General features: G+C 44.4%; 1 protein-coding gene across 6 annotated transcripts; it reads right to left on the reverse strand.

The window, feature by feature from the left end:
* C1QTNF12 (C1q and TNF related 12) lies at window positions 1-26,719 on the reverse strand. 6 transcript variants are annotated; one of them, XM_075114221.1, is made up of 9 exons: window positions 25,876-26,719; window positions 25,306-25,565; window positions 15,514-15,633; window positions 14,248-14,359; window positions 13,766-13,995; window positions 9,149-9,257; window positions 7,407-7,497; window positions 3,090-3,168; window positions 1-2,472 (listed from the first exon to the last, which is right to left on the reverse strand). In XM_075114221.1, exons 2-9 carry the CDS (start codon window positions 25,474-25,476, stop codon window positions 2,374-2,376), a joined length of 1,011 nt encoding a protein of 336 aa, XP_074970322.1. In that variant the 5' UTR covers window positions 25,477-25,565; window positions 25,876-26,719; the 3' UTR covers window positions 1-2,373. The 6 variants fall into 6 exon arrangements, with proteins under 6 accessions (XP_074970322.1, XP_074970324.1, XP_074970323.1 ...); XM_075114223.1 differs by having other exon boundaries at window positions 26,267-26,718; XM_075114222.1 differs by having other exon boundaries at window positions 25,306-26,196; window positions 26,267-26,718.
* Between the last annotated feature and the right edge of the window lie 833 nt (window positions 26,720-27,552).

The following is a 27,552-nucleotide window of genomic DNA, read 5'->3' on the forward strand; positions in this document are numbered from 1 at the left end:
TCTGACAAACAATTTTAGTTCTACAACAAAATAAATATTTTAACTCTGATTTAGCAAGGACAGTGAGACATTGTTCAAAAATCCTATAGATATAACAACATATGCTGAATGTCACAACACTCTGATTATGTTGCTGCAAGTCATGCATGAAACAGCCCGATTTATTACAAATATTCACACAGTACAAAGTACAGTATAGTAATACATGCTGGGATATAGGCCGCTTGCCCTGACTACACTTCCTCCATCAAAATCCAGTGTAAACAGCCAATCCTTATTGATAGGGTTTAGTGATATTCATGTGCATTATATGCTTCCTGAAGCTCCAGGAACGACTACTGTTGCTACTTGCTACAGCCACGAACTCCCCTCTGCCAGCAGAGCGCCCCGTTTATGCTTGAAAGTACATTCTCCCCAACGCGTACTACAAAAAAATCCATAGGAATCCTGGCGTGTGTTGTGGAGCAAGAATGAATATATCAGCATTGATAGCTGCTCTATTTTAGACAGTCACCCAGGCCCACTTGGAACGACCGCATTCCTTAGACTAAAAAGTGGAATGTACCTGTGTTTACTTGTGTAACAGCACTCCCTGACTACTGCCTGTACCCCCTCCTTCCTCCTCCAGTAGGTATCACTTTAATATGTTCATCACAAGGGAAAATAGTACCATTTAGTACCCTTAAAGTTCTATCTCAAGGTATTCATAACGGACATAAAAAACCCCCGGTTTCAGCCATGCTTGTTTCACAGCAGATGTTTTCCCCACCTCTTGAAATAAGGCATTTTTGCATACCCCCAACCTCAACAGCAGCGTTGCTGGTGCTTGTAGAAACATCATCTATTGATCAACCTGAACAACAGGCACAGCAACGGATGACATTCTTTTCACGCCTTCTGCTCTCCCCAGCAGTCTTTGTTTTCATTGCACGAAGATATTGTAGTTGATCAAAAACTGCGGCACTATCCAAGGGGTATCTTCCATTCACTGCAAACGTTCAAGAACAGGTATCTGGACTCCGTTTTGGGCCTTGCTACCACCTCTTCACGGCACTGTGGTACAACCATTTCCTTAGCTAGGCTGAATCAGCAGAAGGGCCGGGCATCTGCTGAAAGGGAAAGCTGCAGAGGCACGTTACACGAGCATGGGGTTTTTAATCACAAGGATGTTACCACATCTTGGGTAACACCTTAACCCCGTGAAATGCCAACACCCTTTTACTTTGTTGAAATGAGTTTATAGGCTGGAGCTATATGCAAAGCTGCTTTGGGGGCTCAATCTCACATACTTACAGCTGCAAACAGATTTGGAGAAATCCAGGAAACGTTCACTGGGTGCTCTTTTGGATGGCCCTTACAGCAGTTTCAGCCTCCAAGTAGAGCTCGGATAGACTCCCTATGACCCTGGCCACCTGATGGAAGTGTTTTGCCCTATGTTTTCTTTCGTTATTTCACTGCAGTTCAACAAGCACCAAAGAGGTGACGTATCTGATCTGAGGCTGCTATCCTCACTGTCTTTGCCAGGCTTGTGACAACCAGTGTAATGCATTTGACATATTTACAAACAATTATATGGCACCTGAGAGGATGCTGTTTATGTGATGCAGTCCAAAACCACATGTATATCTTACTAAAACATAAGAACACAAGTAAGGGAGTTCATGCTAGGATTGGTGCCGTTGGCCTTACCTTTTCATAAAAACAAAACTGCACAGGCAGCGAGGTATTCAGCTTCATCAATAAGGTCAAGGAAACACTTAGATATGAAGAACCACAATTAAAGAGTTCAGACCTTGGATTCTCATCTGTGAAGCAGGTAATGTCTGAGAATACAACATACTTCTTGTCAAATATATCCAATTCTGAACATGAGAGAGGCCCTATACCATTCACAATTGTATGAAAAAAAGCAGTTTTGCTGGCAAATCCTTGTCTCCTTCCTCCACAACAAAAAGAACATAGTCACTATTTTACTTGCCCTCTTAATCCTTCATTTACAGACACAAACACCCCACAATCCATCCCAGAAGACATGCTGACTACAAGTGCTATTGTGAAATAAAGTTGTAATGCAACAAATTCCAAATCTCAGTGTATCGTTCAGTGAGCATCTGGTGAAGCACAAATTAAATATTACAGAGTTCATTTCTGAATTATAGAAGAGTATGTTTTATGATGAACGAACTGGTGTGGTCCTTGAAAAGCAGTAGCCTCTGAAAGCAAGCTGAAGTACCTGTGAAAGGAAAGGCTCTTTGCCCGTTTAAAAAGATGCCACCAGTTACAGGAAGCGGTCTTTGAGAGTCAAAGTAAAGTCGAATATACACCGCAAGGCTCCAGCTCATATCCTTCCCTGCTACACTGCTGCCGGTGATGTTACGCGCCCATTAACATGCCCATGAAATCGGATCCATTCTGAATGGTGATGGGGGCTCCAGCACTGTTGTCCACAAATATGGAGGTGTACTGGCCAGCCTGCAGAGAGAACAAGAGGGAAAGGAAAAGATCTGACACTTCATCCCAGTCTAAAAGGAGGGGGAAAAAGGCATTTCACTACCATGAGCTAAGCACAGAAGCCTCCTGCCCTTTTCTGCAGCTCCTGGAAACAGTATCGGACCGAGCATTTTTACTGCAGCACTACAGCTTTGACTTGGTGGAAGAAATTTTCTGTAGTGAAACTGCGTTATAGGTTTATTACTGAACTAGATCCTTATTGCGCTGGCATCTTTTTGGGTGACTAGTCAAGTGGTCACCTGTGCTTCAAATTCCCTTCTATGAAATGGGAAATACAACTGCCATCTTGACAACGCAAGGGGGGATTTGAGAAAGAAAAATCTTTACTGTTATATGCTAGAGGGAAGGTTACTTCTGTGGCTTCAGATCAGGCTGTGCAACACAGGTCTGGCTTTTGTTCCTGTTCCTGCACAGATTCTCTCTAGTCACCCCAGGTAAGGCATTTAACTGCATTAACCTTAGAAAGAAGGTTAATGAAAACCTCCCCACCTCCTGGTGAGAATTCAGCCTTGCCAGTAACTAACTCCACAGCCTGCCAAGCAAACTAGTACGGTGATTCCCAGTGTGCACGGGCTTACCTGCAGCTGCAGTAAGCCATGTACATAGATAGTGAAGATTTTGCTGTTACTTTCCAGACCAGCAATGACTTCCAAAGACCTAAACAGTATTAAAAGAAAAATAAACAGGTTAAACACCTAAAGCAGTCACAGCAGTGGTATGTGGAACAATAACCTCATCACCTCCCTAGAAACAGGACCTGGTGGTTCTAGTGCCCGACTGTGCTAAACAGGTGGGCTGTTGACTCGATCCTAGCAGGAACCAGCTGCCTTTAAAAGAGAACAGTAGACCCTTATCCTCACCGTAGTGTCTAACAGAGGACCTACAGAGCATACAGGACTGTGGATGCAAAACTCAGCTGGAGGCAGGAAATAGGAGCCACCTTCTCTCACAGAGGCCCTTCTCAAGGTTCTGTGGTCTCTATCCCCCACCCTTGAACAGGTATTAAATGTGCCCTTTAGATTTATCTGCATGACAGGTATCCCAGTTTGATGACCACCACAATAGTTTGTACTCCTTTTATTCTGCAAAGAGCTAACTATATGCATTCTGCCAATAATGGTTCATTCATTTTCAAGGTATGAAAGGCCTAATTCACCTTAACAATATCTGTATTCTGCAGCTGAAAGCTGTTTTGGGAGGACATTTGGATCAGGGCTCACATACAAGCCAAAAAATACCCCAACAAACCAATTGTGCTTCAGTTAAAATTCAAGGGAAAACTCTAGATCACCCCTGAAGCACTGTTCTTTTCTAGTAACATGTTCTAATAGCCATCATATCCCTTGTAGTTGAAAGATGAAGGACAGCTGCTCTCTGTGGCCTCCTCTGCTTACAGAACTCTAACTCAGCTCCTTTGTACAGGATTCAGGGTGGAAGGAGGTGCCTGAAACATCAACAATCAGAACAACCCGTGTAAGCTCCATTCCAAAGCAATATGAAAGCACAGAGCTCCGTGCCTCGCTGGTTCTTCTGAAATCTGCCTAGCCAGTGGTAGCAGATCTAGTTGTTTTCCCAAGAAAACCAACCCCTTTCGTCCTCCTTTTTTCCACACAGTGGTGGTGATGAAACCTAGCAAGTGCAAACATGCTGTTTCCAGCCCCCTTGCAAGGAAATAATATGCATAAAAAGTAGGGGCAATTTGGCCCAGAGAGAGCAAGCCACTTGGCACCACCTTGATTGAAGAGCTCAGTCTGTGTGTCATATCCTGCCAAAAGCCTAACTTGGGTGGGAACTTCCCACCATTAATCTCTTCTACTCCAACTGTCTCCTTGCCTCTGAGTTTCCATCTCTCTCAGCCGAAAGCCCTCAGGGCTCTTTCAGCTCCCTCAAATGAATGACTGTGTACGCTGACATCCCCAGGAAATTCCACAAGCAGGGGTAGCAGCTCAGCCTGTGCCAGCAGAATGTCTGTCCAGACAGGTTCCCATCCCTCCACCCATCTTCTTTCCATGCCACAGACCAGTCATACTCTCACCCACCATAGGAGAGAGGTGTCTCTCAGAGCCAGTGTTGGTTCTGCTTTACTCCCACTGCTGTCCAACTCAGGCCAGCCTTGCAGGACAACCAGTCGTAAATTGTGACCCTGGATGACTGATGAAAGCTCCGAGTCAGACACCAGAGAGCTTTATCTAAAGGATTAACATCTAGGTTGGTTCTGTCTAAGAGAAAAGAAGGTTTTACTGTTACCATTCTTGGGGAAGGTAGCTATAAGCTCTTCAGATGGCAAGTTAATCTCAAAACATCCCAGTAAACCTGCCTGGGCTGTGTGTGGCAAAGAGGTGGTTCACACATCCCAGCTAGAACCAGAACGGTTTGCTAGGAGCTTTCAGCTAAAAAGACCTGCAATGAGGAAGGCACGGTAGTGTCCATGGTCCGCAGCGAAGCCTCCTATTCGGTAACCCTTGTGCTTGCATTTACCAGAACGAGGAAGCAAGGCTAAAGTTATGTTGAAAGCAATCGGAGACTGATAGCCATTCCTTAGTAATATTACTGTAAGGTTGACTGAATGGACAGCAACGGACAGAGAGAAACAGACAGACGCTGTCCTTGGAGACAGAAATGAGCCTTCCAGAAGAAAAACCACTTTGTGCTCTCTTAAATGCCTTAATCAAATCAGTTGGGAGCTTGTGGAACCGTTAGGAAGATAAAAACTCACTGCTGTAAATTTCATTTATTTTGCAAAATGTTTTAAATGGAATTTAGATTTTCTGTGTTATTCTGTAACTGAAGTCAACGCAGAGTGGCGACCAGGATGGGAGAACAGCTTTTCGCTCTTGGATCAATTTCACTTTTAAATTCTCTTAGGTGGCTTCATAAATCTCACCCACTCATTCACTCAAATCTTTATTGAAATACCGTCAGGTCAACACCACCGACTGGCAATATTTTTCCACATCCCAACGGGGAGTATCTATCTTTCCACATCCCGAAAGCATGTAGAAAGAGATTCTGTGGAACTTGCAGCGGCTGTTCATGGGGAATCCAAGGGCTTGGGGCATGAGTCCTGTCCTTGACTAAATTGCTAAGATAAGAGGTTGTAGGTGAAAAGCAAGCACCAATGCTGAAGCAAGAAAAAAAACCTGATTGCTTGAAACTGACTGGTCTTTGCTATGCAGAGTAAGGGCAGGAATAGGGATCTGCACTGTCAAACGGCAATTTGAGAGAGCTACTCGTAAAAACAACAGTAACATTCTGCCCTGCTCATACCCGTTCCACCCCTGTGATTAAAGGCCTGGGCTGTCCCAAAATCACTCACTGTCAAGATTTCAGGATCAGGCTGAGGACCACTCTTAGCGTGACCTAAAGGAATTCTCACAGGTGCCAGGAATGAAGCGTCCCCTAAGTTCTGTGGCTTACCAGAACATAAGGTGTCCCTTCAAGGGGCAAGAAGCTACCCCTCTGCTTTTGCTGACATTGTGACTGCAGCCAGTCTGTCAGTGCCTCACTTTAAGTGCTGCAATCATAAAAGACTGTTATGAAACAGTCTACAAGGCTGAGGAGGTGCCAGTTGCTCCAGTCAGCAAGCTCCTTTTCTTCCCATCAGGTCAGTGGGCGCACAGCTCCCTCTTACCCTAGTTACTAACGGGCACTCAGACGCCAATCAAGTCTTTTCCACAGGCCAATGAAACCTATGAGAGGTTTATTTATTACATGAGGCTTCATGTCAAATTGACCGCCCAATCCAGCCTCTAAATTGAGAAGCCTGGGAAGGGGTCAGTCCTCTTTGCAGCACTCTGACGCACAGAGCAGGGAAGGTAAGGGCTGAAGCAGCCAGTCCAGCAGCAAACTTGTGGTTTTGTGGGCTTTAAGTTGCACCTGCGGAGTCATTCTATGGGCATATTTCAGTGGTGCTATCGCACGGGTGTTGCTACAGCTGCACTGGAAGAGCTGCGGGCAGGGCAGAGCAAATCCACACAGCCCTGCACAGACGTTTTTCCTCCCGTGACAAGGGCCGAGCCGCCAGCAGAGGCGGTGGCCACTCTCTGCAAGCAGCATTGCCCTCTGCTGGGTGCAATTCAGCCCAGCCCAGGGGCTCCCCAGCCCTTTCCTCCAAGCAAAGGTTGTCAAACTCCTCCTGAGCAAGCTGGCCTTCTCCGAGACACAGGACACCTCTATGCTGCAGCTGAAAGGATGACACAAGCACAGCAAACAAAAGCAGCCAACTGTACGCTGATGCCACGGCCCATTGCATAAGGAACAAGACCCAAGGTTGCCATGGCCTAACAAATGCGTTTCTTTAGGAGAGTTTTGCTAATGGATCCCAGCAGAGGAAAATTCAGCATGGTCATCTGAGCAAGCTCCACAAGGCAGCTGAGGGCTGTGAGAAGGGATCATATACGTCTATGCAAGCCCTGTACTTTCTGCCTCAGGGCCCATTCACCTCTATTTTCCACCTATTCATTCTCCCCATCGCTCCAACACTTCCATGGCAACCTGAGTGAGATGCTGTGATCCATTCAGGATACAGCTGAAATTATAAAAACTGAGCTAACAAACTCTGGCATGAAATGAAAGCGTTTCTCTCACTCTGTATGTTTGTGATGATAGCTGAGCATTCAGCACCTTTAGCTACATCCAGTTTCAGCCGACTTCGCTCACAATTCTCTCAACATATGCAAGATCTAGCTATTTAGAGTAATTAGCACTGAAAGGTTAAATATCAGAATAAAAAAATGCATAAAACCTAAGAGCCAGATGGAATCACTCTCTCCAGAAAAGTTCTGCAAGGAATTATCATACAAAATTCACCATTGGTGAACCCGATTTCCACAGCTGGTTGAAATATTGGCCCATTTGAGAAAAATAATTGCCAAGACAGCATTGCAGTAACTCACGTGTATCGGTGGCACAGAGATTCAATGCAGATCAACACTCGGACATTATCTCTGGCTCGGAGTTGGACTTTACTCTTCAACTCACTGTGGTCTGGGGAAAGCAGGAGAAGAAATATAAGCACTTTCACAACGTAGCAGACCACCAGCTGGTGGTGTTTGACTTAACAAGGACACCAGTAACCTTGTGACTTCTGTATTGGGTTTGCTTGGCAAGGTTTTGGTAGCAGGGGGGCCACAGGGGTGGCTTCTGCAAGAAGCTGCTAGAAGCTTCCACTATGTCTGATAGAGCCAACACCGGCCGGCTCCGAGACGGACCCTCCGCTGGCCCAGGCCGAGCCCGTCAGTGACCATGGTAGCACCTCTGGGGCAACGTATTTAAGAAGGGGGGAAAAAACCTGGGCAACTGCAGCCAGAGAGAGGAGTGAGAATAGGTGAAAGGAACAGCCCTGCCAACACCAAGGGCAGTGACAGAGGGGGAGGAGGTGCTCCAGGTGCCCGAGCAGAGATTCCTGTGAAGACCGCGGTGAGGCAGGCTGTGCCCCCGCAGCCCAGGGGGGCTAGCGGTGGAGCAGATATCCCCCTGCAGCCCATGGGGACCCCACACCAGAGCAGGAGGATGCCCAGAGGAGGCTGTGACCCCGTGGGCAGCCCACGCTGGAGCAGGCTCCTGGCAGGACCCGTGAATCCATGGGGAGAGGAGCCCATGCTGGGGCAGGTTTGCTGGCAGGACCTGTGACCCCGTGGGGGACCCGCGCTGCAGCAGCCTGTTCCTGAAGGGCTGCACCCCAGGGAAGGGACCCACGCTGGGGCAGTTCATGAAGAACTGCAGCCCATGGGAAGGACCCATGTTGGAGAAGTTCGTGGAGGGCTGTCTCCCATGGGAGGGACCCCACGCTGGAGCAGGGGAGGAGTGTGAGGAGTCCCCCCCGAGGAAGGAGTGGCAAAAACAATGTGTGAAGAACTGACCCCAAACCCCGTTCCCCGTCCCCCTGCGGTGCTGGTGGGGTGGAGCTAGAGAAAATAGTGAGTAAAGTTAAGCCTGGGAAGAAGGGAGGGGTTGGAGGAAGGCAGCTGAAGATTTTGGGTTTATTTCTCATTATTCAACCCTGATTTGATTGGCTTTAAATTAATTTTTCCCTAAGTTAAGTCTGTTTTGCCTATGATGGTAACTGGTGACTGATCTCTCCTTGTCCTCATCTCGACCCACAATCCTTTTTTATATTTTTCTCTTCCCTGTCCTGCTGAGGAAGGGAGTGATGAAGCAGCTTTGGTGGGCACCCGGCATCCAGCCAGGGTCAACCCACCACAACTTCTTAGGAAAGCATCCTTCTGGTGTTGGATTATAAAGTAGTTCATCACTGCATGATTAAAAACCATTGAACGAATGCACTGGTGAAAAAATACAGTCAAAACTGCCTTGAGGCAGTTCTACATCATCACGTTCATTTCTTCTAAAGTCTTCTATGGAAGCCATAGCTTCCGCCCATTAATGTATTTGGTCCCTCATCCTCCATAAGGGGCGTTCATTTGTTTGGTTTGCATGGAGCAGCCTGCTGTGGCTATCAGTCTGAAAACACCCAGCTCTAAGGACAGGGGCTTGGGTCATGGTACCAAAGGGAGAGCTCACTGCAAAGGGCTGCCATTGCACATGCTTCAAATCAAATGGGACCCGGAGAGCTCTCCAGGACTCCTTCCTGCACCTCTCAAGCAGTACAGAAAAGGTTTCTGTGGACAACACTCACCAATGTGGACATTGGCTGAAAACTGGTAGATGCCAGACACAGGTGCTGTGAAACGTCCTGTTGCCAGATTTAATCCTGTCCCCCGGAGAAAAGCTCCTTTGGCCAGGGGCTGTAAGATAAGAAAAGCAGACCCTGAACAAGTCCCCAGCACTCTCAACAATTACACTGCCCATGACGAAGAACAAGCTTATGTGCATGAGAACAAAGCTGAAAAATTTTGCAAGGCTACTGCCTTATCTCCCCAGGACACACCTTCCAGATGGGTGCTCTCTCAGCATCTGATGCCCACAAAAGGCAAAATGATCTGTATGAGACAAGAATATGCCCTTTTTGCTCACTGCCAAACTTTCCTAACTCATCTGGACTCAGACTGTGCTTACTGCATTCCTATTCTCTGCCGGTCCTAGTGGCCTCTAGCCTCCACTGATGGTCTGATACACAAGATCTACCATTATCTGAGTCAAGAGGTCCCTACTACTCCCAAAGACTTCCTAGATGGGGCCAAGCAGTGTCCCCAAGCTTAAAAACCTGGGACCTTATACACTGGTTTTTGTGATACAAGTACAGAGAAAACACTCATACAGGTCTCCAGAGGTTTTCTACCCACCTTAGGTCTAAGTCAGACGGTTTTGATACCGTTAAAGAACAACTGCTCAGACTGTTACAGATTCCATATTTAGTTTCATTTTGTTCTAGCCTTGGATTCTACAGAATAGGCAAAAACCTAGTAAAACAGCATGCAGCTTCTCCTCATGGCAAGGAAGCAGTCTTAAGTCAAACTCACAGCAGATTATCTGACTCAGACTAAAATAAACTCTGCAAGAAATGTTTATTGTTTGTTTTGGCCTGCCTCATCTGAATTTGGCTGGAGCTGGGGAGAAGCAGGAGTGGCTTCAATGGGCCAAGAAAGCACATTAGTCAGACTCTGCTTCCACCACAAGGGCGTTCTGTGCAATGTGAACGCATTGCCACGAATGCTGTCCCGAGAGATTTGCCCCACATCGGTCTTATGGGACAGAAGAGTTGTTCACATCTCACTCTCTAAAAGCACACACACTGCTCTATCCCTAAAACATGGAGAAATGCATAACTGAGCGATCTCAACCACCCAACATTTGCGTATGCTTTCCGATCCTAGGTGGGGAAAGGGGCCCAAGACATGGTGAACAAATTTGTGGCAGTGTTGCCACATGCGCTATCACACTGAAGAAAAAGGAGTGGAACCCCTTTGTCCAGGTACCAGAAGGAAGTTAATTGCCTCCCCATTCTGGTTCTTCACAGCCAGAAACTGTCAGCTTTCACAGTGCAGGGTAGGAATAATTTATTTAGCGCTCTCTTTGAAAGAAAGCAAATCCCAGGCAAGGTTCCCAGAAAAGTAACTCCCAGTCCTTATTTACCAAGATCTAGCTGTGGTCTTAAATTTCACAGAACTTTACTAGAAATGGTTTCTGTATGCATATGGTGGTGAAAATACGTCCATGTGCAGCAGCAGTGGCCATCCTCATAGGATTACACATGTATAATGGGGAAAGAGTAATAATGAACTACAGAACAACTACATTTCATACGATTTCTAAGTCTCTGTATTTATCAGTGTGCATTGATGTGTGCCCATGTGCACGTACATACACACAAGAGGAGCTCTGTTTTCCTTATTTGTACACACACGGACAATATAACAGCTAACCTAACAACAGAGGCGATGGAAGGAGACCGATTCCGTTCTTATGCTATTGCTACGCCATCATTTTTGATTTACCTCACTGAAAAAGCAGATCCAAGCCCTGCATGTACAAAAACCGTACTGCACAGTTAATTCATTCCTTTCTTGTTACAGCTATTAGCAGAATCAGCAACATAATTCCAAAACCACTGGCTGAGCATGGAAGGCAATTTTAGGCACCAGTAAATTATCACTGATAAAACATTCCTGTTTCTTCATGCCCTCTGTGGCTTTGTTATTTTTTTGCTCATAGAAATAAGACAATGCAGGGAGAGGTTCTCTGGGCAAAATATTCCATTAAACCCCATACCAGTTAGAGCTCCCTGCTGCATTTGCTGCCGCGCAGCAGCGTACCCACCTAGCTGCTTCAAACACTGCAGGAATTTATATCTGTAAAGCTAACTACTTGGGCACAGTTATCTCAGTTAGCAGACCAAAAGCAAACAAACAAGTCAGTGTCCAGCCATCCTGTACAAACCAAGGTCAGCTTCTCTTCCTCAGCCCATCTCCTATCCCCACGTCTCCCCCATACGCTCCATAGTTTACTGCCAGGTGGAAAATAGGAACCAAGCAGAGAGGATTGAGATGTGAACTGCCAGTTTAGCTTTTCAGTGATAAACACTGTGGAAAGCACCACACTGACTTATCTGTTATTAAAGAAGAGGGTAACCTAAACTGCACACCAACCACAATGCACAGGGGATGCTTCTCCTGAAGCAGCAGTAAAATTCAACTGCCAAAGGCAGACATTTAGCTTGACCTCAAGGCACGAGAGACACCAGGACTCCTTCTGGGATCTTTCACCTTGAAAAGCACGTGTGCCACCTGGTCCTTGAATGATCTGATTCCAGTCATGTTCCTGGGCCCCAGATAAATCCCACTTCCATGGCCTGTCAGACGCTAGAGTTACTTCTATTCTTGTTGTGGGAAGTACCTTTCTGAAAGCTTTTGCAAGAGGCAATCGTTAGAAACCTCAAAGTGTGAGAAACAGGAGGAAGAGGTTTAGGGAAAGGAGTATTACATGTTTTATTCCAAATACCAAGGAAATTGTGGGACCAAGAGGAAGAAAGGGAGGGAATGTTCTTGGAGGAAATTTAGCACGGAAGGATGAGAAAACCGTCATACTTTCTCAATACTCAAGGTCAGAGTGACAATACTTCGACACCAAACTGAAATGACAGAGTATAGAAGTAATAGGCTGTTTCTCAGCACAGGTTCTTTCCACTATCTCAAAATGCTTTGGGTAAGGTCCAGATCCAGGAATTAGAGTCAGTCCCTCTCATCTCACTGACAAGTAGCAAACTGTTGGCTTCTTCACACTATTAAACTATGGAAAGGAGGGAGGGGAATTCTCACTTTCTCCCCCTTGGCCTGTTCAAAGACAAAGTTTTCATGTTTGCAAGAGCATCCACTGCCTCCCTCCCTGCTAAATTCCCCTATATCGGCGCACAAGCTAAAACCAGATACTTCTTGTCCCAAAGCTGAAATGAAAGGCTGGCATCCAGAGGCCTGCCAGCCCTCCCACATCAGCTTCAGGGCCAGAAGCAATTAGAAAGAAGCTAGGCATATGATAACAAAGCATGGGAAGCATCAGCCTACGCACTGATTGCTGAGATGTCTTTATTCATATTTTCCCTCCTAATTAATGAGGCAGCAGATCTCTCTAGCCCTGCCCACACTTCAAGTACAATCTTGCCTCTGTGCCAGCACCCACAGTGCTGTCAGACCAGGCTTCCACAAGTGTATTTGGGAAAGATCCAGGAAAGCACCCTATTGAGAACGTAACCACTGCCTCTAGTCCTGCAGCTGTGAAGTCCTAGCAGCAAAACTGCTCCATAGGAAAGGATGTGCTGGACAGGATTCTTTAGAAATGGGACTCTGCAGCGGGGAAGAAGGCTCAGAACCTTACTACATGGCCAGTGTTAGCAAACTGTGCTGACGGAAAGCCGTATTCCCTGTTCGTACTCTTCAAAGTCTTGTCACATCATAAAAGCAACCATGTATCTGAAGGCCTTGCCTTGTCTGTATCTGAAGTCACAGTCTTTGTGACTCCGAAGTCTAAAATAAGCCTCCTCGATTACCAAGAAACTATTTGGTGTTAGCTATTACTTTGCCTAACATTTATACTTCAAATTCAGATCCTATTTGCAACTGGTTCAGAAATGGTTAGTAGAAGTTTTAATACCAAATTCAACAGCTTGCTTGTAACCATGCTTATAATGACCTACAGCATCCCACGACGGTGTGCTTGTCATTATAACATGACTATAACAAAATTATCTAGGCAAAATGTTTAGTCTTCTATAAAACATTGTGTAAAGAAGTTGAGCGTCAGGACTGGCCCATCCAACAAAATGATGGCTCACGTTTGGTCTCACAAACCTACAACCGACGGCTGCTGTCTACCTCTGACATTTTTCTACATCTGAACATGACTATGGAACTAAACAGGGTGTGCACTGAAAAAAAGAACAGATCCTTCAGACTAATGCCAAACATGGATAAGTCTTTCTCCATCATCAACTGAAATAAAAAGACTGACTGTTGTTTGGACCTGTGAGACAGCCCTCTCTTGCACAGACCTGTTAGAACTCCAGTAAGAACTGTAATGAGATTCAGCTGGGCTGCAGGAGAGGAAGAAAGTCTGCCTCTTGGGTTTGTCAGGAAGGAGAGGACTCAAAGCTAAATGTCCATCTTACTGCAGTTGAGCTTCGGTGCCGAAATCACCATACGAGACCCTACTTCTGTCAATCACAAAAAAGGTAGTGCTATATTCAGGCTTGGATGCTATGAGATGAGCTTCTAGGATCAGTCTGCCCTTTCAGGAAACACCTTTATCTACAGAGCCACCTAGCAGCTCTGCAGACTAGGGGAACTATAGCTGATCTACGCACAATGGCTGCTGTGGAGTTGCACAGGTTCAGTCTGTAATCCCTTCTCACCGACTGGAAGTTCTGAAGTTCTACCAGGGTCTTCTTATCTACAATGACTTGTCCTTTTAGCTTGCAATGGAATGCCTCTTCTATACGTCTGTGGGGTGAAACTTCCTCCAAGGAGAGCAGGAGTGGAGGCAGCTGGCTGGGATGAGCTGAAATAGCCAGGGATGCTCGACGCTCAATGGCTTCTGAGGAGAAAAGAAAAAGTACAGGAAAATAAAGGCTTAGTTTAAGAGCCCGGTCTGTGAAGCCATTTGTTGTGTGATACACTTCTACACTCAACCCTTCAACTCGAACTAAGCTTCACTGGGGAAACACTTTTTTGAATTTTTGATTGCCGAATGCTTTAAGGTAAACGTTTGCAAAGCCAGTTCTTTATTTGCCGTGGTGCTTACCAAAAGAAGCAGGTCACAAAACCACACAGCTCTTACAGTCTTTACCTTTCAATATCTCCTTAAACTCCTGCAGAAGGACTTCCCGGGTGACTTCAGCACCTGGTGCTCCTGGAGGTCCCTGGGGGCCAGGAGGTCCTGGGGGCCCAACAAGGCCACGCTAAGGAAGTAACCAAAGAAAAACATGTGCATTAGAACCAGGCAATTGCACCGACAGCCCAAAAATTCTCTCAGCCATGAGCCAGTTCTAGAGGGCTGTCGGCCATGTGAGCAGCCCCCTCTACTTTCAGTTCAACTACAAGCCTGATGCAGTAAATCTTAAACTGACTCTCCAGCCAGCTGTGAATTCCTGTACTTGGAATTCACTCACATCTTTATGTGGGAGGATAAACTTTGCTCAGGTAAACACTAACTGGTTCTTCAAGTACATATATATGGTGTGAAGCACAACAGGCACAAGACTAAGTTTGCTGCTTTTGTACCTTCTCATATCAAAGTAACATACTAGCTTTTAAGGTTATTATTCTGCTTATTTGCTAACTAGAACAGCCATCTAGCCACACTTTACGTTATTAATATATATTGCTTAGATGTAATGATCACATACATGATTGGTGCAACAGTAGAGCTCTCAGAAAATGAAACAGTTTATTCAAAACACCTGTAAAGGTTAGCCACACACACATTAGAGCTTTAAACTAGTAGTACAAACATGCAACAGTATTATCATTGCTATTTTGATGTTTATCCTTCCCAGGGAGTTCCTGTTTCCTCAACTACACTGCAGTAAACCTGCATGAAAGCACTCCTGCCTACAGCTCACTGAGAAATAACAGGAGAATATTAAAAGCATTCAAGAATGTCTAAGCAGAAGATTAAAAGTGCACACATGATCAAGCATCATTCAGCAGATGAACAGTAATTCATTAATTTGAAATAAACAACTTGCCCTCATTTGATTAATATTATCCTTTGAGATACTTGGGCTTTATCTAGTGGAAGAAAAAAAATTTTGATCCTGAGCAGGGAAAAAAAAAAAAAAAACAAAAAAGGGTCAGTCCAAGAAACAACTGGTTTAAACAAAAATGAATGTTGACCTTGGAATTCACATACCTTATCTTACAAAGCATATAGCACTTACTGTCTCAAACTTCTCCAAAATACTTTGAGAAATTAAACACAAGCAAACCAAAACGCAGCACTGTGGGGTGGGAAGGCAAAAGCTGGAGCACACAGAACACCCCACATACGAGCAGGAGGAAGGGACGCCACGGCGCACACTTATTAGCTGATGGCAATCTAGCAATAACCTACTAATTTCTTGTCTTTCCCTTTGCATCTCCTTTTAGAGGTATTGCCATCATCTGGGCGGTGAACAAAGGAGATCCAGGTCCGCCGCGGGTCTGTGATTCGAGGATCTGGAGATTCTAGGATCTAAAAAGAAACAAGAACAAAGACTGATACCACTGTATCTCTTTGGCCACTACATGGATTCAGAGAATGCAAAGTTTCCAGATCAGGCTGTTGTCTGCTGCCTAAACCACATCCTTGATCCAAACATACTGCGTTTGGGAGGACATTAAAGGTGGGATAAAATGGGATATTGCACTTCCGTAACAAGCAATTCAGTTTGGATTATCCAGTTCCATGCCACTTTTTGTCTTCATTTACAGGAGCACTGCAAATGCAGGGTAGTTCTTCGATCTGTGTTCTCACACAGTGTATGAAAGACACCAGCCTTTCAGAGAGTCCCATTAGAGTGGGGTTTTTTTTCTTCATAAGTTACAGGCTAAGCCTGCTGGCAGAAGTGTCCCAAAAGCCAGAAGATGCCGCCCTTAAAACATCAAAATGCCATCTCATAACTTAATAAGCTATCACCCGCGGGGCCTCCCAGCTCCCTTTGCTTAAGAAATCAGTAAGAGCCAAGAGCTGGGAGCCAGTGTACCTCAGAGACCTTTCTCAAGCTGCTGAGACTCTCGGCCCTCTGACAGTCCTGATACTTGCCACAGAAAACCTGCCCAGATGCCAGAGACTGTTCACCACTGGCATCTGACATTTATCAGTGGGATCTATCAAGCAATACAGGGAGATTAAAATGTACAGAAAACCTTGAAATGCTCCGTAACTTTCAAATCACAGACTGCAGAGTGACAAATGTGCACACAAAGAAAAACCCCACTGCCAAATTTAACTACCTTGCCTGTTCCTATGTTCTGCAAGTATATTGTAGCCGTAAGTTACCTAGGGAAGCTTGGACGTTACAGTGCCTGGTTCTGGGTCCATTCTAAACAAAGTCTGGACAGAAGAGAGGATCTGTCTCTATGAATTTGGGTCCGCTTCTGATTGGACTCCCTGGTTCTCTTTACACACCTCCCAGAGCCAACTAGAAGTGATAAAATAGCCGTACCGCTTGTTTTTATCCTAGGCTGGGAATGAACATTAACTTTAAATCGAAAAAGGCACCAGAAATCACTGGTTACCAATACCCTGCCAAGGTCTTGTCAAGAGCAATTAACTGTTGACTACGGAGGTTCCAATCTGTTGACACATCAGCCTCCCGAATGTCCATCACAGTGAGGATAAAAGCACAAGGTCTCCCAAAGTTTCATGAACCATGCTTAAGTATTCAGAGTCATTAATGAAAAAGCCAGAGAGAAAAAACTGCAATGAACACTTAAAATATTTAAAACAAAAACAAAAAACCCACCCTATGCCTACTGTAGACTTTTGGAATGCATTCAAGAAACCTGTTTGTTCTTCTGGTGAGACAGAACGGGACAGATCAGAATTCCAGCAGGAAAGCAACACAAGGCAGTAGTGGGTTCAATGACATTTGAAATGATTCCTAGGCCATTAGAAATTTAGGTAAATCAAATTTGATCTATCACCATTCAGGAGTAAAGAAACAAGATGTGTGTGGAAAAAGCATAGAAGCAAAGTCAGTCGACAGCGCCTTTTTCAGATCAAAAAGTGTTTGCCCCTGGATATTAAAGCTTCTACTAGTTTGACAGCACTAGACGGCCCTGCCACAGCTCAGACGCTACAGCTGTGCCCTCAGGGGCCTTAACAGGAACACTGACCTCGCAAGGTGCTTCCAACGCAGCCAAGTTAGCAAACACATCTACGTTTCCACATCACCTGTCCCTAAAGCACTTGCCCCTTCTCAGAGAGCCATACTGAGTTTTAATACCATTTCCAGTACCGCTTATCACTTATAAGCGTAGATTCCCTTTCATCAGATAGCCTGCAGAAGCATGTAGGAAACAATTAACCTTCAGAATTTAGGTAGAGCTGAGGTCCCAGTAACTCAAGCAATGCACGTCACTGTCTGAGAGCAACAGAAATTAGACAGAAGATTGCCAATTCTAGATACAAATATCAGGGCAAGCCTATTTTGAGGAGAAAAGATGACAGTCTGTGTGATCTGCTACGAAAAAAATCCATGCAGCATAAATTGTTTCAAAATTAAATCTTAGAAGTCTGCTGGAGTTCCAGCTTGAGGTTATAAGGAATGTCAGCGCTTCTAAGCTGATGCAGAGCCTGGAAAGCTCTGTCTCCGGCATGCATCCAGGCACATGGGTGTAGTACAAGGCATTTGCCCATAGATTTCTGAGCTGATATGATCACAACTATTTATTTCAAAAAGCTTGGGTCAACAAATTATTTACAGAATATGAGCAGCTCCCCAGAAATCGGATGCGAAATGAGATGAGCAAGGGTATTTGTGAAACATACATCTCAACCTCTGTGAAGCCAACTCTATCTTCTCAATTCCACAAATAATCTTAGGTGATTTACTGCTCAGACACCACCCACAAAGATCTACTCCTATTGAATTGCTCTATTCAGGCAGTCCTTATCCTCCCCTCCAGATAGATGGCTGCAGAGTAGCTGGCGTCTGTGCTCTAAGCCAAAGCAAGGATATTCTGAGACATTTGGCCATATCGTTCATTCATTCTACTGTAATTAATCAGAGCCAAAGCTATGGTTACGCACACTCCCCCGACGCTTAAATTTAGCATGTATCGCAAACAAGAGCAAGACAAACTATTCATAACAATCTAGTTCATTATTTCTGTACCCAAATCAGTCTTGAACTGACTTCTATGTTTATAACGTTATAAATTGCGTGTTTAGTCAAGGGATTCTAGCAGGTTGTTTTAGATAAATTATTTTTTGCCTTTTTTACTTACCGCACCCAGGACTGAAAGAGCTTTCTGAAATTCCAGTGGAAATGAATGTAAATAGAGCACCATAGGAAATCCTGGGCACTGTGAGATTAGTCACCTCACTAAAACATTACCACCTTCCGACACATTGCTCGACTGCAGATTTTTGTGCGAAGCATAAGACGACAAAGACAGGCTGAGAACGTTCTTTGGTGCAAAACTCTCCATCTACTGTAACACATAAACATCAAGTCCAGAGGCAAACGTTCCTAAAGTTTGTGCAAGCCCTTAGAACAGCACACGAGGTGCGGCTTATTTCTGCAATGAACACGAAATGTGTTCATCAGAGTTTCAAGAAGATGTAATGGTTTCTGATGGAAGAAGCTAGTTCTTTCCTGCCCCACTTAATCTGAAAACATAGATGAGTGCAGCATCACCACACACAAGGTCACACCTACAGAGGACTGTGTTTACGAGCTTTTAAGTTTACAAAGTTCATAAATGTAAAGCAGGTAGAAGCCTACCCATGCTTTTCCCAAAGGAAGCAGATGTCTTTTTGTCCCAGCGACTGGGGCTGACAGGTCTGTGGTAAAGCTTCAGTGCAGTTCATGAAACAGAAGGAAGCAACTTTATTAACAGAAGCACCCAACTCAAGCAGGATGGAGTATTCCCTCAGTGCTGTAACAGAGGCCAGCTAAAGAACAGCTGGGTTGCAGAGAAAAGGAAAATAAAATCAGTTCATCCTTCAAAAAAGGGCTGGCTCACGTGGCCGGAACTCCGAAGAGCAGCCTCCAGAACGCGGCAAACACAAGGCCAGAGTCTTAGGAACTGGGATGCAGCATTTGCTGCAGATGTGGAAGAGACTATTCAAATATTGCCAGTTTCCACCAGGCTGCAAGACAGGCAGAAACTCCCCACCACTGCAAAAATGAGGAAACAGGCCAGCTAGAAGCGGAAGCCAGCAATCATGGGCAGACTCTGACCATTAACTGTGAAGACAAACAGATGTCCTCAGCCTTTCTGGAGCTCCAGCTGTGAAGAAACAGGCCGGAGCAGACATCTTGTCAGGGAGAAAAAAAGAAATCCAGATGGCACATCCCAGAAAAATAAATTAAAAACTCCTGAAGTTTAAGAAAAATAACAAAAAAGTCCCATACCTCTCCAGTCGCTTGCTTAAATTACAAATCCTTCTACAAGACAGTCATGGCACTCCCCAGTTTCTCCAGCACAGGATGATTGACAGTTAAAATGAATGTTCCATCATTGTGGTATTATTATTTAATTACTATGGCATGCATGAGCAATCCCCAGCAATAAGCATGCAAGCCTCTATTTTTCTTGGCAGCAGCAGCCTCCAGCAGCCAGAGAGACCTTGCAGCCAACTCAGGTATCAGTCAGGACCGAGAACAGCCTTGGAATCCCAGCAAAGGGGACGTGTCCCTCCTGGGGTGCTGTTTACAGAGCAAAGCTAACCTACAGGAGTCAGGAGGAATCCTCATGTTAACTACAGTGAAATCAGGCTTGCTCCTTAACACTTGAAACAGCACCTCCAAAATCAACAGAAGCCTTGCCAGCAATTTTTAATGACCTTTCTCTCAGGTCTTTTAACATTACTTTGGAATCCAAATACAATGGCACCTATCACTTCAGAACCAGTTCATGACACTCGTGAGAAATTAGCCCACTCTCCCCCTAACCTCCCTCACAATAAAAGACAGATTGAGCTGTAATTCAGACTGCTGCACACAAGCAAAACCTGTGGTGCTTCATGGCTCTAAATCCCAGAACAGCATGCACTGCCCAGAGACACACAGAGTCTCCGGCCAAGATTCAGCCAGCATGGAAGAAACCACCAGCAGAAATGTACAGTCAAGTAGCAGAGTTTGGATCCTGAGAAATTTCTGAACTCCCTCTGAACTTCCCTGAAATTCCAGGATTCTGGGATCCAATCTGCATCTCTCCTAAAAACCAACGTGAAATGCGTGAAAATAGTTTCAGAGTCTGAATGAATAAAAGAAAAAAAGTCAACAGTACCTGCGAGCAGGTCTGTATACCTAAATTCATCTCCAAGTGTTCTCAGGGACACCTAAGCATGTCGCAGGGACAGGATGGAAAGAAAGCATGAAAAGGTTACAGTTTTGTGAGAGGACAGCATCCCTTCCACCTGCAATTGGTCAGACATGTGTGTCCAGGAACATACACCTAACCATTCCAGTCCACAGTCTTTATGCCTGAAGTTACTGCCCTGCAAGTTTTGCTCAGTTATCTATGTATTTGTCCATCTGTGATAGAATAATAATTAAGAATTCTTTGCTTAACAGTTAAGCAGTTGCCAGACACAAAATGGACCCGACTAAGCATTTAAATTATCTCAATCCACAAATTTCTATGCTGATACACCTGATTTGCACCAGCAACAGTACTGTCAGCTTCATTAAGAAATTAGGAGCAAATTATTTATTCCAGTAGTGTATTTTACTTGGAACAGGTTAAAATGTGACAGACCACGGGGTTTTTCAGCATAACAAATCCTACGTCAGCTGCTAATAACTTATGGTTATACACACTCTTGGTTACTAATGAGATGTAAAACCAAGGAAGGTCCTGACCACTTGTGGTTTTTACAGATCTCTCAAGAATTTTCCCTAGAGCAGAAGCGTTAGGTTTGGTATCTTAGCCAAATCTGAAATGGAATCCCTACCTAAATTCCCACTACGTTTTGCGATTGAAAAATTATTCTTCACTCTTCTAAATGGCTACCTCAAAAAGCTTCTCCCCTCCACTTAAACACAAACTGTCTTCAGTGGTCATACTGGTAACAAATTTAATGAACCTAACGGAACAGTTCATGGGAGCAAGAGCTGCTCTGGGTGAGAAGGCGACATGCTGTTTGTTGCTGTGTTAGCTGTAGTGCAACGTTAATCAGTGCCACCCCTGGATGTACCGGGAGGACTTTGTCTTTAGGGACACCACAAAAAGGTGAGGAACTAAACAGCACCAACATTACAGGTGTAGCACAATGCATCTAGCACACAAAACCACGTCGGATGTAGGACTACATACTTTAATAGTGAGCTTTAAAAATCATACAAACAGCTCTGGGAAATGAGACCAAGCACCGAGTTATTTGATATGCTGAGTCAGATGTATGAACCCAACATTATTTTACACGGGCCACGAGGAATTGCTAGGAAGCATGTTATTTGTTTTAGCCCTTCTCATTCATGATATGCCAGAGCGAGGCTGACGATGATGACAGATACAAAACATGAAAGATACCATCATCTACTATAGATAGTTCACAGTCCAGCCTCTCCCAAGGCTTTAACACTTGTCAGGCCCCAAAATACTTTCCTCAATTACACATGCAATCACACACTTCAGGCTAAGACTGAAATCTCTTTACAGAGGAGGAATGCAATCTGTGCAACGCCATTGAACCGGCTGCTGTTGTCAATTGGAAGCAAAAGGCCCCAAAGAAATAATTCAGAGAGATTTAAGTAATAAACCAGGTAGACCTAACCCTAGATGTTTGACAGAGACAGGAGGATCACAAAGGAAATAAAATTTCAAGGACTCCTTGGCTACGTAGAGGGTAACTAAATTAAAAACATTACACACTCTCTTGCAGAAATTCCACTGAAGGTAAAATCCTGTTGAACTCAAATCATACCTGAAATTTCACTGGGATGCTGAATCATTTTCCCCCAGTTAGGATGCTGTCTTTGAGTTGCTAAGCTGAACTACCCCTAAAAGCAGCTCACAGAACAGCTGAAGTTGGAAAGGACACCTGCAGATTGTCTAGTTCAACACCCCCTGCTCTAAGCAGGTGAACCTCAGCAGGTTACTCTGGACCATATGCAGTCAGGTTTTGACTGCCTCCAAGGATGGAGGCTCCCCAGCCTCTATGTCCAGCCTTTTCCAGTGTTTGACCATCCTCAGAGTAAAGAAGCTTTTTTTCTTACATTTAAGTGGAATTTTCTGTATTTCAACTTGTATTTCAACCCACTGCTCTTGTGCTTTCGCTGGGCACTAAGAGTCTAACTCCATCTTTACTCCCTTTGGTCAGGTATCAAACGGTAACTCCTGACCAGTGTCAATCCTGTATAACCACTTGGCAATTTACTACTGATGAACCTCTGTTAGTACAACATCACACCTTGCAAGACAAGATCTATACCTGGAATGGGGAAGGCAAGCCTGGCAAGTGGCAGCTGCAGGTACTCAGCCACACACAAAGTAAGAAGGTCCCGTAGATTACCACCTCTGTATCCATCAGTCACGTCCTGCTCTCTCTCTTAGTCCATCTGTGTCAGAGAAGAAAACTCTCATGTGCTTGGCAAGCACGTCACATTGACAGCAACTCAGCAAATGTAAGACTGGAGAAAAACTTTAAAAAATAAACCCAACACGCTATTTCCTTGTAAACAGCAGGTTTATCAGGAGATCTGAGAGTTGTAGTTCCCTGTGTTAGGTGAAGGTTTCACTGCGACTCACGCATGGTGAATGTTAAAGGGGAGCTTTCTCCACTCCTGTTTGAAAAGAATTCCCAAGAAAAATTTGCCCCAAATTGTTTTGCTTAATTAGAAGGAAAACACATCTACCTTTTCAACAGTATGAATAAAAATCACTACTCTCAGCCTATATTTCATTCCCTGCTTCTGCTTTGATAAACCTACCAGCTGGCCACAGAGTCTTCCAAGGTAAACACTCCCTTAATTTTTACTGTACAAGGCCAAAAACCCCAAAATTCCATCTTTTCTATTATGTGCTGTAGCCAAATGAAATTGGGCACTGCTGTTGTTTCACTTTCCTGTGCGGGACATCCTTTTGTGAAACAAAACTGCTCACAGATGTACCTTCAAGGCTCAGAGAGATCAGTCTTCCATAGAGGTCTACTTTCAACCTTCTTTTAGCTTGATAAGTTAGGTAAGGATAGCTTCACTATCACTTTACTTCTTCCGTTAGTGAATACAAATTGTGATGCTTCGCTGTAAATGGCAACTGTCATTTACCCCAGAAATGGGGGCAATTCTTAAGCACTGCATTTATAGTATGTGTAAAATAATCGCTGAGCTTGGGCAGGTGCTACATAAAATACAGCACAGTCACCCATGACATTTAGAAGCAATACTTAACTAGCACCTGGACTTCAACCTCAAATAGATTTCAAGGAGAAAAAGTTCACATTGCAAAATTTGGGAGTGGATATCAAGTGGAGCTCATAAGCATTTACATCAAAGATTTGGTTTCGTCTTATCCCTAATAAACAGAACCTGCCTTCACTGAGCTCGCCAGCTCTTACTGCAGCCAAACCTTTGCAATGGCTATTTTAAAGCAAAGTATTTCAACACAGAAACTGCAGTTTCCAAACAATGTCTGCTTTAATGAATGTCCACTAGCCTCCGAATGAGTACTGTGTTTCTTCTAGCAATTACGTATGTGTGACTGTATCAGAATTAACCAGGACCAGTTTTTCTGCTTGCTTTTGCAATCAGAATATGTTCTGCTTGCGGTCCAACACATTTCACATCAAGCTAAATTAATTCCAGAATAGACTGAAATTTAGTTGCACTAGATAGGTGTCTGTGCCCTTCTGCAAAAGCAGAACGAAGCAGTTCTAGAGAGAGTGAAGTGACCGATTATAAGCACCTCAAGAATTTAGCATGTATACACAACCTGTTCTGACGGAGCCTTGCAATACACAACAAAATTGAGCTGAAGAACTGCTGCCTACAGTCCCCTAATGATAATTTTAAGTGCAGCAGCCAGCTTTTTTAGAGGACTGTTTCCCAGACTTGCCCAACCTTAACCAATTACTCTCACAATAGCACTGAATAGGATATTTAGAATGTCAGCCCAATTGTTCTAACTTGCCCTCTCTGCCATGCCCCAATTTTTGACAGGTTTGTTCCTCGATTGCTATAGTGACTGCCACCCCTAATGCTTGTGATCAAAGTCATGTTTTAGAGGTCACCTCCATTTGAAACGGGACATTTTTGTGTAAGCAGGGGAGAGAGAGGAGGAAAAAAAAAAGAGAGAGAGAGAAGGGATAGGGGAGACTCCCTCCTTTCTCAGTGTTGCAGTCTCCCTTCCACTTCACCCTGCTCCTAGTCCTAGGACCTGCTTTTAATTTCGTAACCCCCTCTCCTACTCCCAAGCGTGCTATGCAAGTTTTCCTTTTAAAGGATTCTGGGGGCTATGATCAACTGACTGGAAATTTTTTGCAGCTTTCAGCCTGAGATGATTCTCCCAAACAGGGTAGGAAGGATCCTACCCTGCAAAATTCCCTCACTAAGCCTAGCAGGTCATCAGCTACAGCCACTGAGGTATCACACACACAGTCTTAACACTTGCCACCATCCTGAATCCTTTCCTAAAGAGCCACAATCACCTTAAATAGATCATCTGGCTACACCATAGTTTTTCTCATCCGTGATTTTCAATCACCACAGCCTCTCTGGTGGAAGGTGCAGTGCACAGACAGCTCAGGCGTGCTCAGGTGCTTATACTGTTGCCTAAGACAGTTTTGAAATAACGTTGCAGAGAGAAAAGGCTTTGCCTGCAAGAGATACATTAATATTCCAGTATCATTATTTTACTGTGAGAGCCCACTTGCCTTTTTTAAATCGGTTGTTTCTGAGCAGGAGAGCATTCGTACACTAAAACTCTAAAATGTCTTTACACTTAGCCAGCTACTATGGGACTGGAGCTTCAGTCATGCATATTCTAAAATAAATTATAATAATCAATTGTAGTGTTCCAGTAAGCTTCAGTAAGCTAGAAAATCAATCAAGCAAAGGCCAAAGAGAGAACATTTCTCTTTAAAATCAAATTGAATTCGGCATGAGTGCCTCAATCATTGGAAAAAGGAGCCAGCGTCACGTTACTGCCAGAAATAAGTTCCACCGAGCACTGACAACACAGAAACACCTACCTTGGGATGCCCGTGCAGTTCTTCACTGTTTGAGAGGGTAGCATTGAAAGGCTCTGTATACTGATTAGGTTCTTTCTTCATCTTTCTCTCTCTCTTTGCTGCCGTAACTCTGAAGAGGCAAAACTGCTGACAAAGTAAAGTTGCCACAAATACCCAGGTGCACCCCTTCATTTTGAAAAGGGAGGGGCCAAGTCAGGAAGGGCACTCTCCAACAACAAAAAACTTCACCACCAATAACAGGGATAGACACAGACTTCTCTCTAAAAAAATAAAAAATAAAAAGGTTAGAACTCTTAAAGATGATCCTCTGGGCTACGCAACGTCAAATGAGCAGCACGCACGGATGTGCTGGTTGCTGGAGAGATGTCTGTTCAAGCAGGACACATGGAAATGGTATAGATAAACTTGTCTGAAAAATCTGGATTCACTCGAAGAAAGAGGTAAGTCCATTCAGCCTCTTGAAGCTTACATAAATACAAGAGGCCCTGGAAAGTCCTGCCACCCACCTTGAAGTGTCGCTCCCCCCACCCCCCCCAATAAGTCTTCAGACTCGTTTAAAATGCACTCAACTATGAAACCTAGAGAAGTGAAACTGCTCAGGGCAACAGTTGTTCAGGCCGGAGCTGACAACACAAACTCATTAGGGGGGTTGTTAGGTTGTTCCTCTTCAACAGGAGATTTCACTTGCTGTCATTTGAAGCATTGTGTTCAGTTCAAAGCAGGCTTGAATACGTTCCCATCCATTCTCTCTTGAACGATACTTCCCTTTCCTCAGTGACAAGTCCTCATCCTTTCCTTTCAAGATGCTGGGGAACTGTAACCAAGGCTGCTACAGCCACGGCTCTTCTGAAGAGGCTGAAAGCATCACACCTCAGCCAAGTGCTCAGCCTTCTAAGGAGAAAATAAATTTATCATATCATAAAAGTTAAAACAGGGAGAAGCAAAGAATCTGAGGATGTACCTAGGTCCATTAGGAGCAGATAAGGTTTTCCCAAGCCTAGCTTCTCTCCCTCTTTAGCCGGGTTTATCTTCACTTTTCTTTAACACGACGATGAGCAGTAAGTCCCAATGCCACAAGCAGCTGTCAGGATGTAGAATCTCCTGTATTTTTCATCCTCATCTCTCCTCACGCTAGGCAAGATCTCAGGTACCTGAGTGTAGATCACGTCTGATTTTTCTTGCTGCTCCTTTTCTCAGCTGCACACTGGCAAAACCCTCCTCAGCTTTTGCTTTACCTCAGCAAATAAGTACTTCTTTCCTGAATGAGTTTCCATCAACTTCAAGAAAGGGGAAAAAAAAAAAAAAGAGAGGAAAAAAAGGAGGAGGGATCACATTCTAATGAGCTGTCAAGCCTATTCTCTTCACATTCCTATTAGACTCACTGATAAGTGGAGCTGGCCCGTGTGCCAGGCAGATTTAAATCAATGCCCGTTCCCTGCTCCCTCCCCTCAGCCCTATTCTGTACCTCCCCTTCATTATCTCAGAAAAATCACCATTTTTCTGGGAAGTTTGTAAGACTGTACATGAGTGTGTGGTAGAGCTAAAAATATGTGGCTTGGAATATGCACTCAGCATCACACCACACATTGATACCTCAGGACTCTTACTTTATGCTCCAGTTAGCTGTGTTCCATACAACATTTTAGCTCTCATTAGAGGCTGGCTCAGTGGGGGCTTTCCCATTTCTTTACGAGAGGGTGGGCTGTTTCTTAAAAATAGCAGAAAACCAAAGGTTACACATCTACAAGCACTTCCTAACAGAGGTGTTGAAGTACTTGGACAGTCTGCAAATCTTTGTCAGTTCCCCACCACCTAGAACAAATATTCCTATTCTTTCTACAAATAGTGTGATGCGCAAAAATTTATGAGATTGTACCACAGGAAAGTCCAAGAACCATAAAAGGTCGAAGATCACATCATTTGAAGTCCCTTATGCAGCTAGCAAGCAACAGATTTGCTTTCTTTAAACAATCCCTTTACCGTGCCTTCTGTAATCCAAGTAATAATGCTAACACAGTTCTTCATTGGACTTTAAAGGCAGCCAGGGTGGATCAGGAGCAACAGCTCTATTATCTATGGCTCAGGGAAACGGAGGCATGAACAATCTCAGTGCAAAAATCAGGAATTAGAATACAGACTTTTTTTTTTTTTTAAAGCATCTTTAGAGAGAAATGGAGTTTGGGAAAGAGAAGAGAGGGAGAGTAAGGAAGGAAGTCACACAGAAGCTAAAGAGTTAACAGCATATCA

The sequence above is a fragment of the Phalacrocorax aristotelis genome, chromosome 19 (assembly GCF_949628215.1).
Source record: "Phalacrocorax aristotelis chromosome 19, bGulAri2.1, whole genome shotgun sequence".
In the NCBI taxonomy this organism is placed as follows: domain Eukaryota; kingdom Metazoa; phylum Chordata; class Aves; order Suliformes; family Phalacrocoracidae; genus Phalacrocorax; species Phalacrocorax aristotelis.

Excerpts from the sequence above, each read along its gene's own strand:
- C1QTNF12 (XM_075114221.1), bottom strand. The coding sequence starts at position 25,476 with ATGAAGGGGTGCACCTGGGTATTTGTGGCAACTTTACTTTGTCAGCAG. Across the intron at positions 14,360-15,513 it reads AAGGGAAAGACAAGAAATTA|CGTGGCCTTGTTGGGCCCCC; the intron begins GTAGGTTATTGC and ends TTACTTCCTTAG. Across the intron at positions 3,169-7,406 it reads TCTCTGTGCCACCGATACAC|GTCTTTGGAAGTCATTGCTG; the intron begins GTGAGTTACTGC and ends AATACTGTTTAG.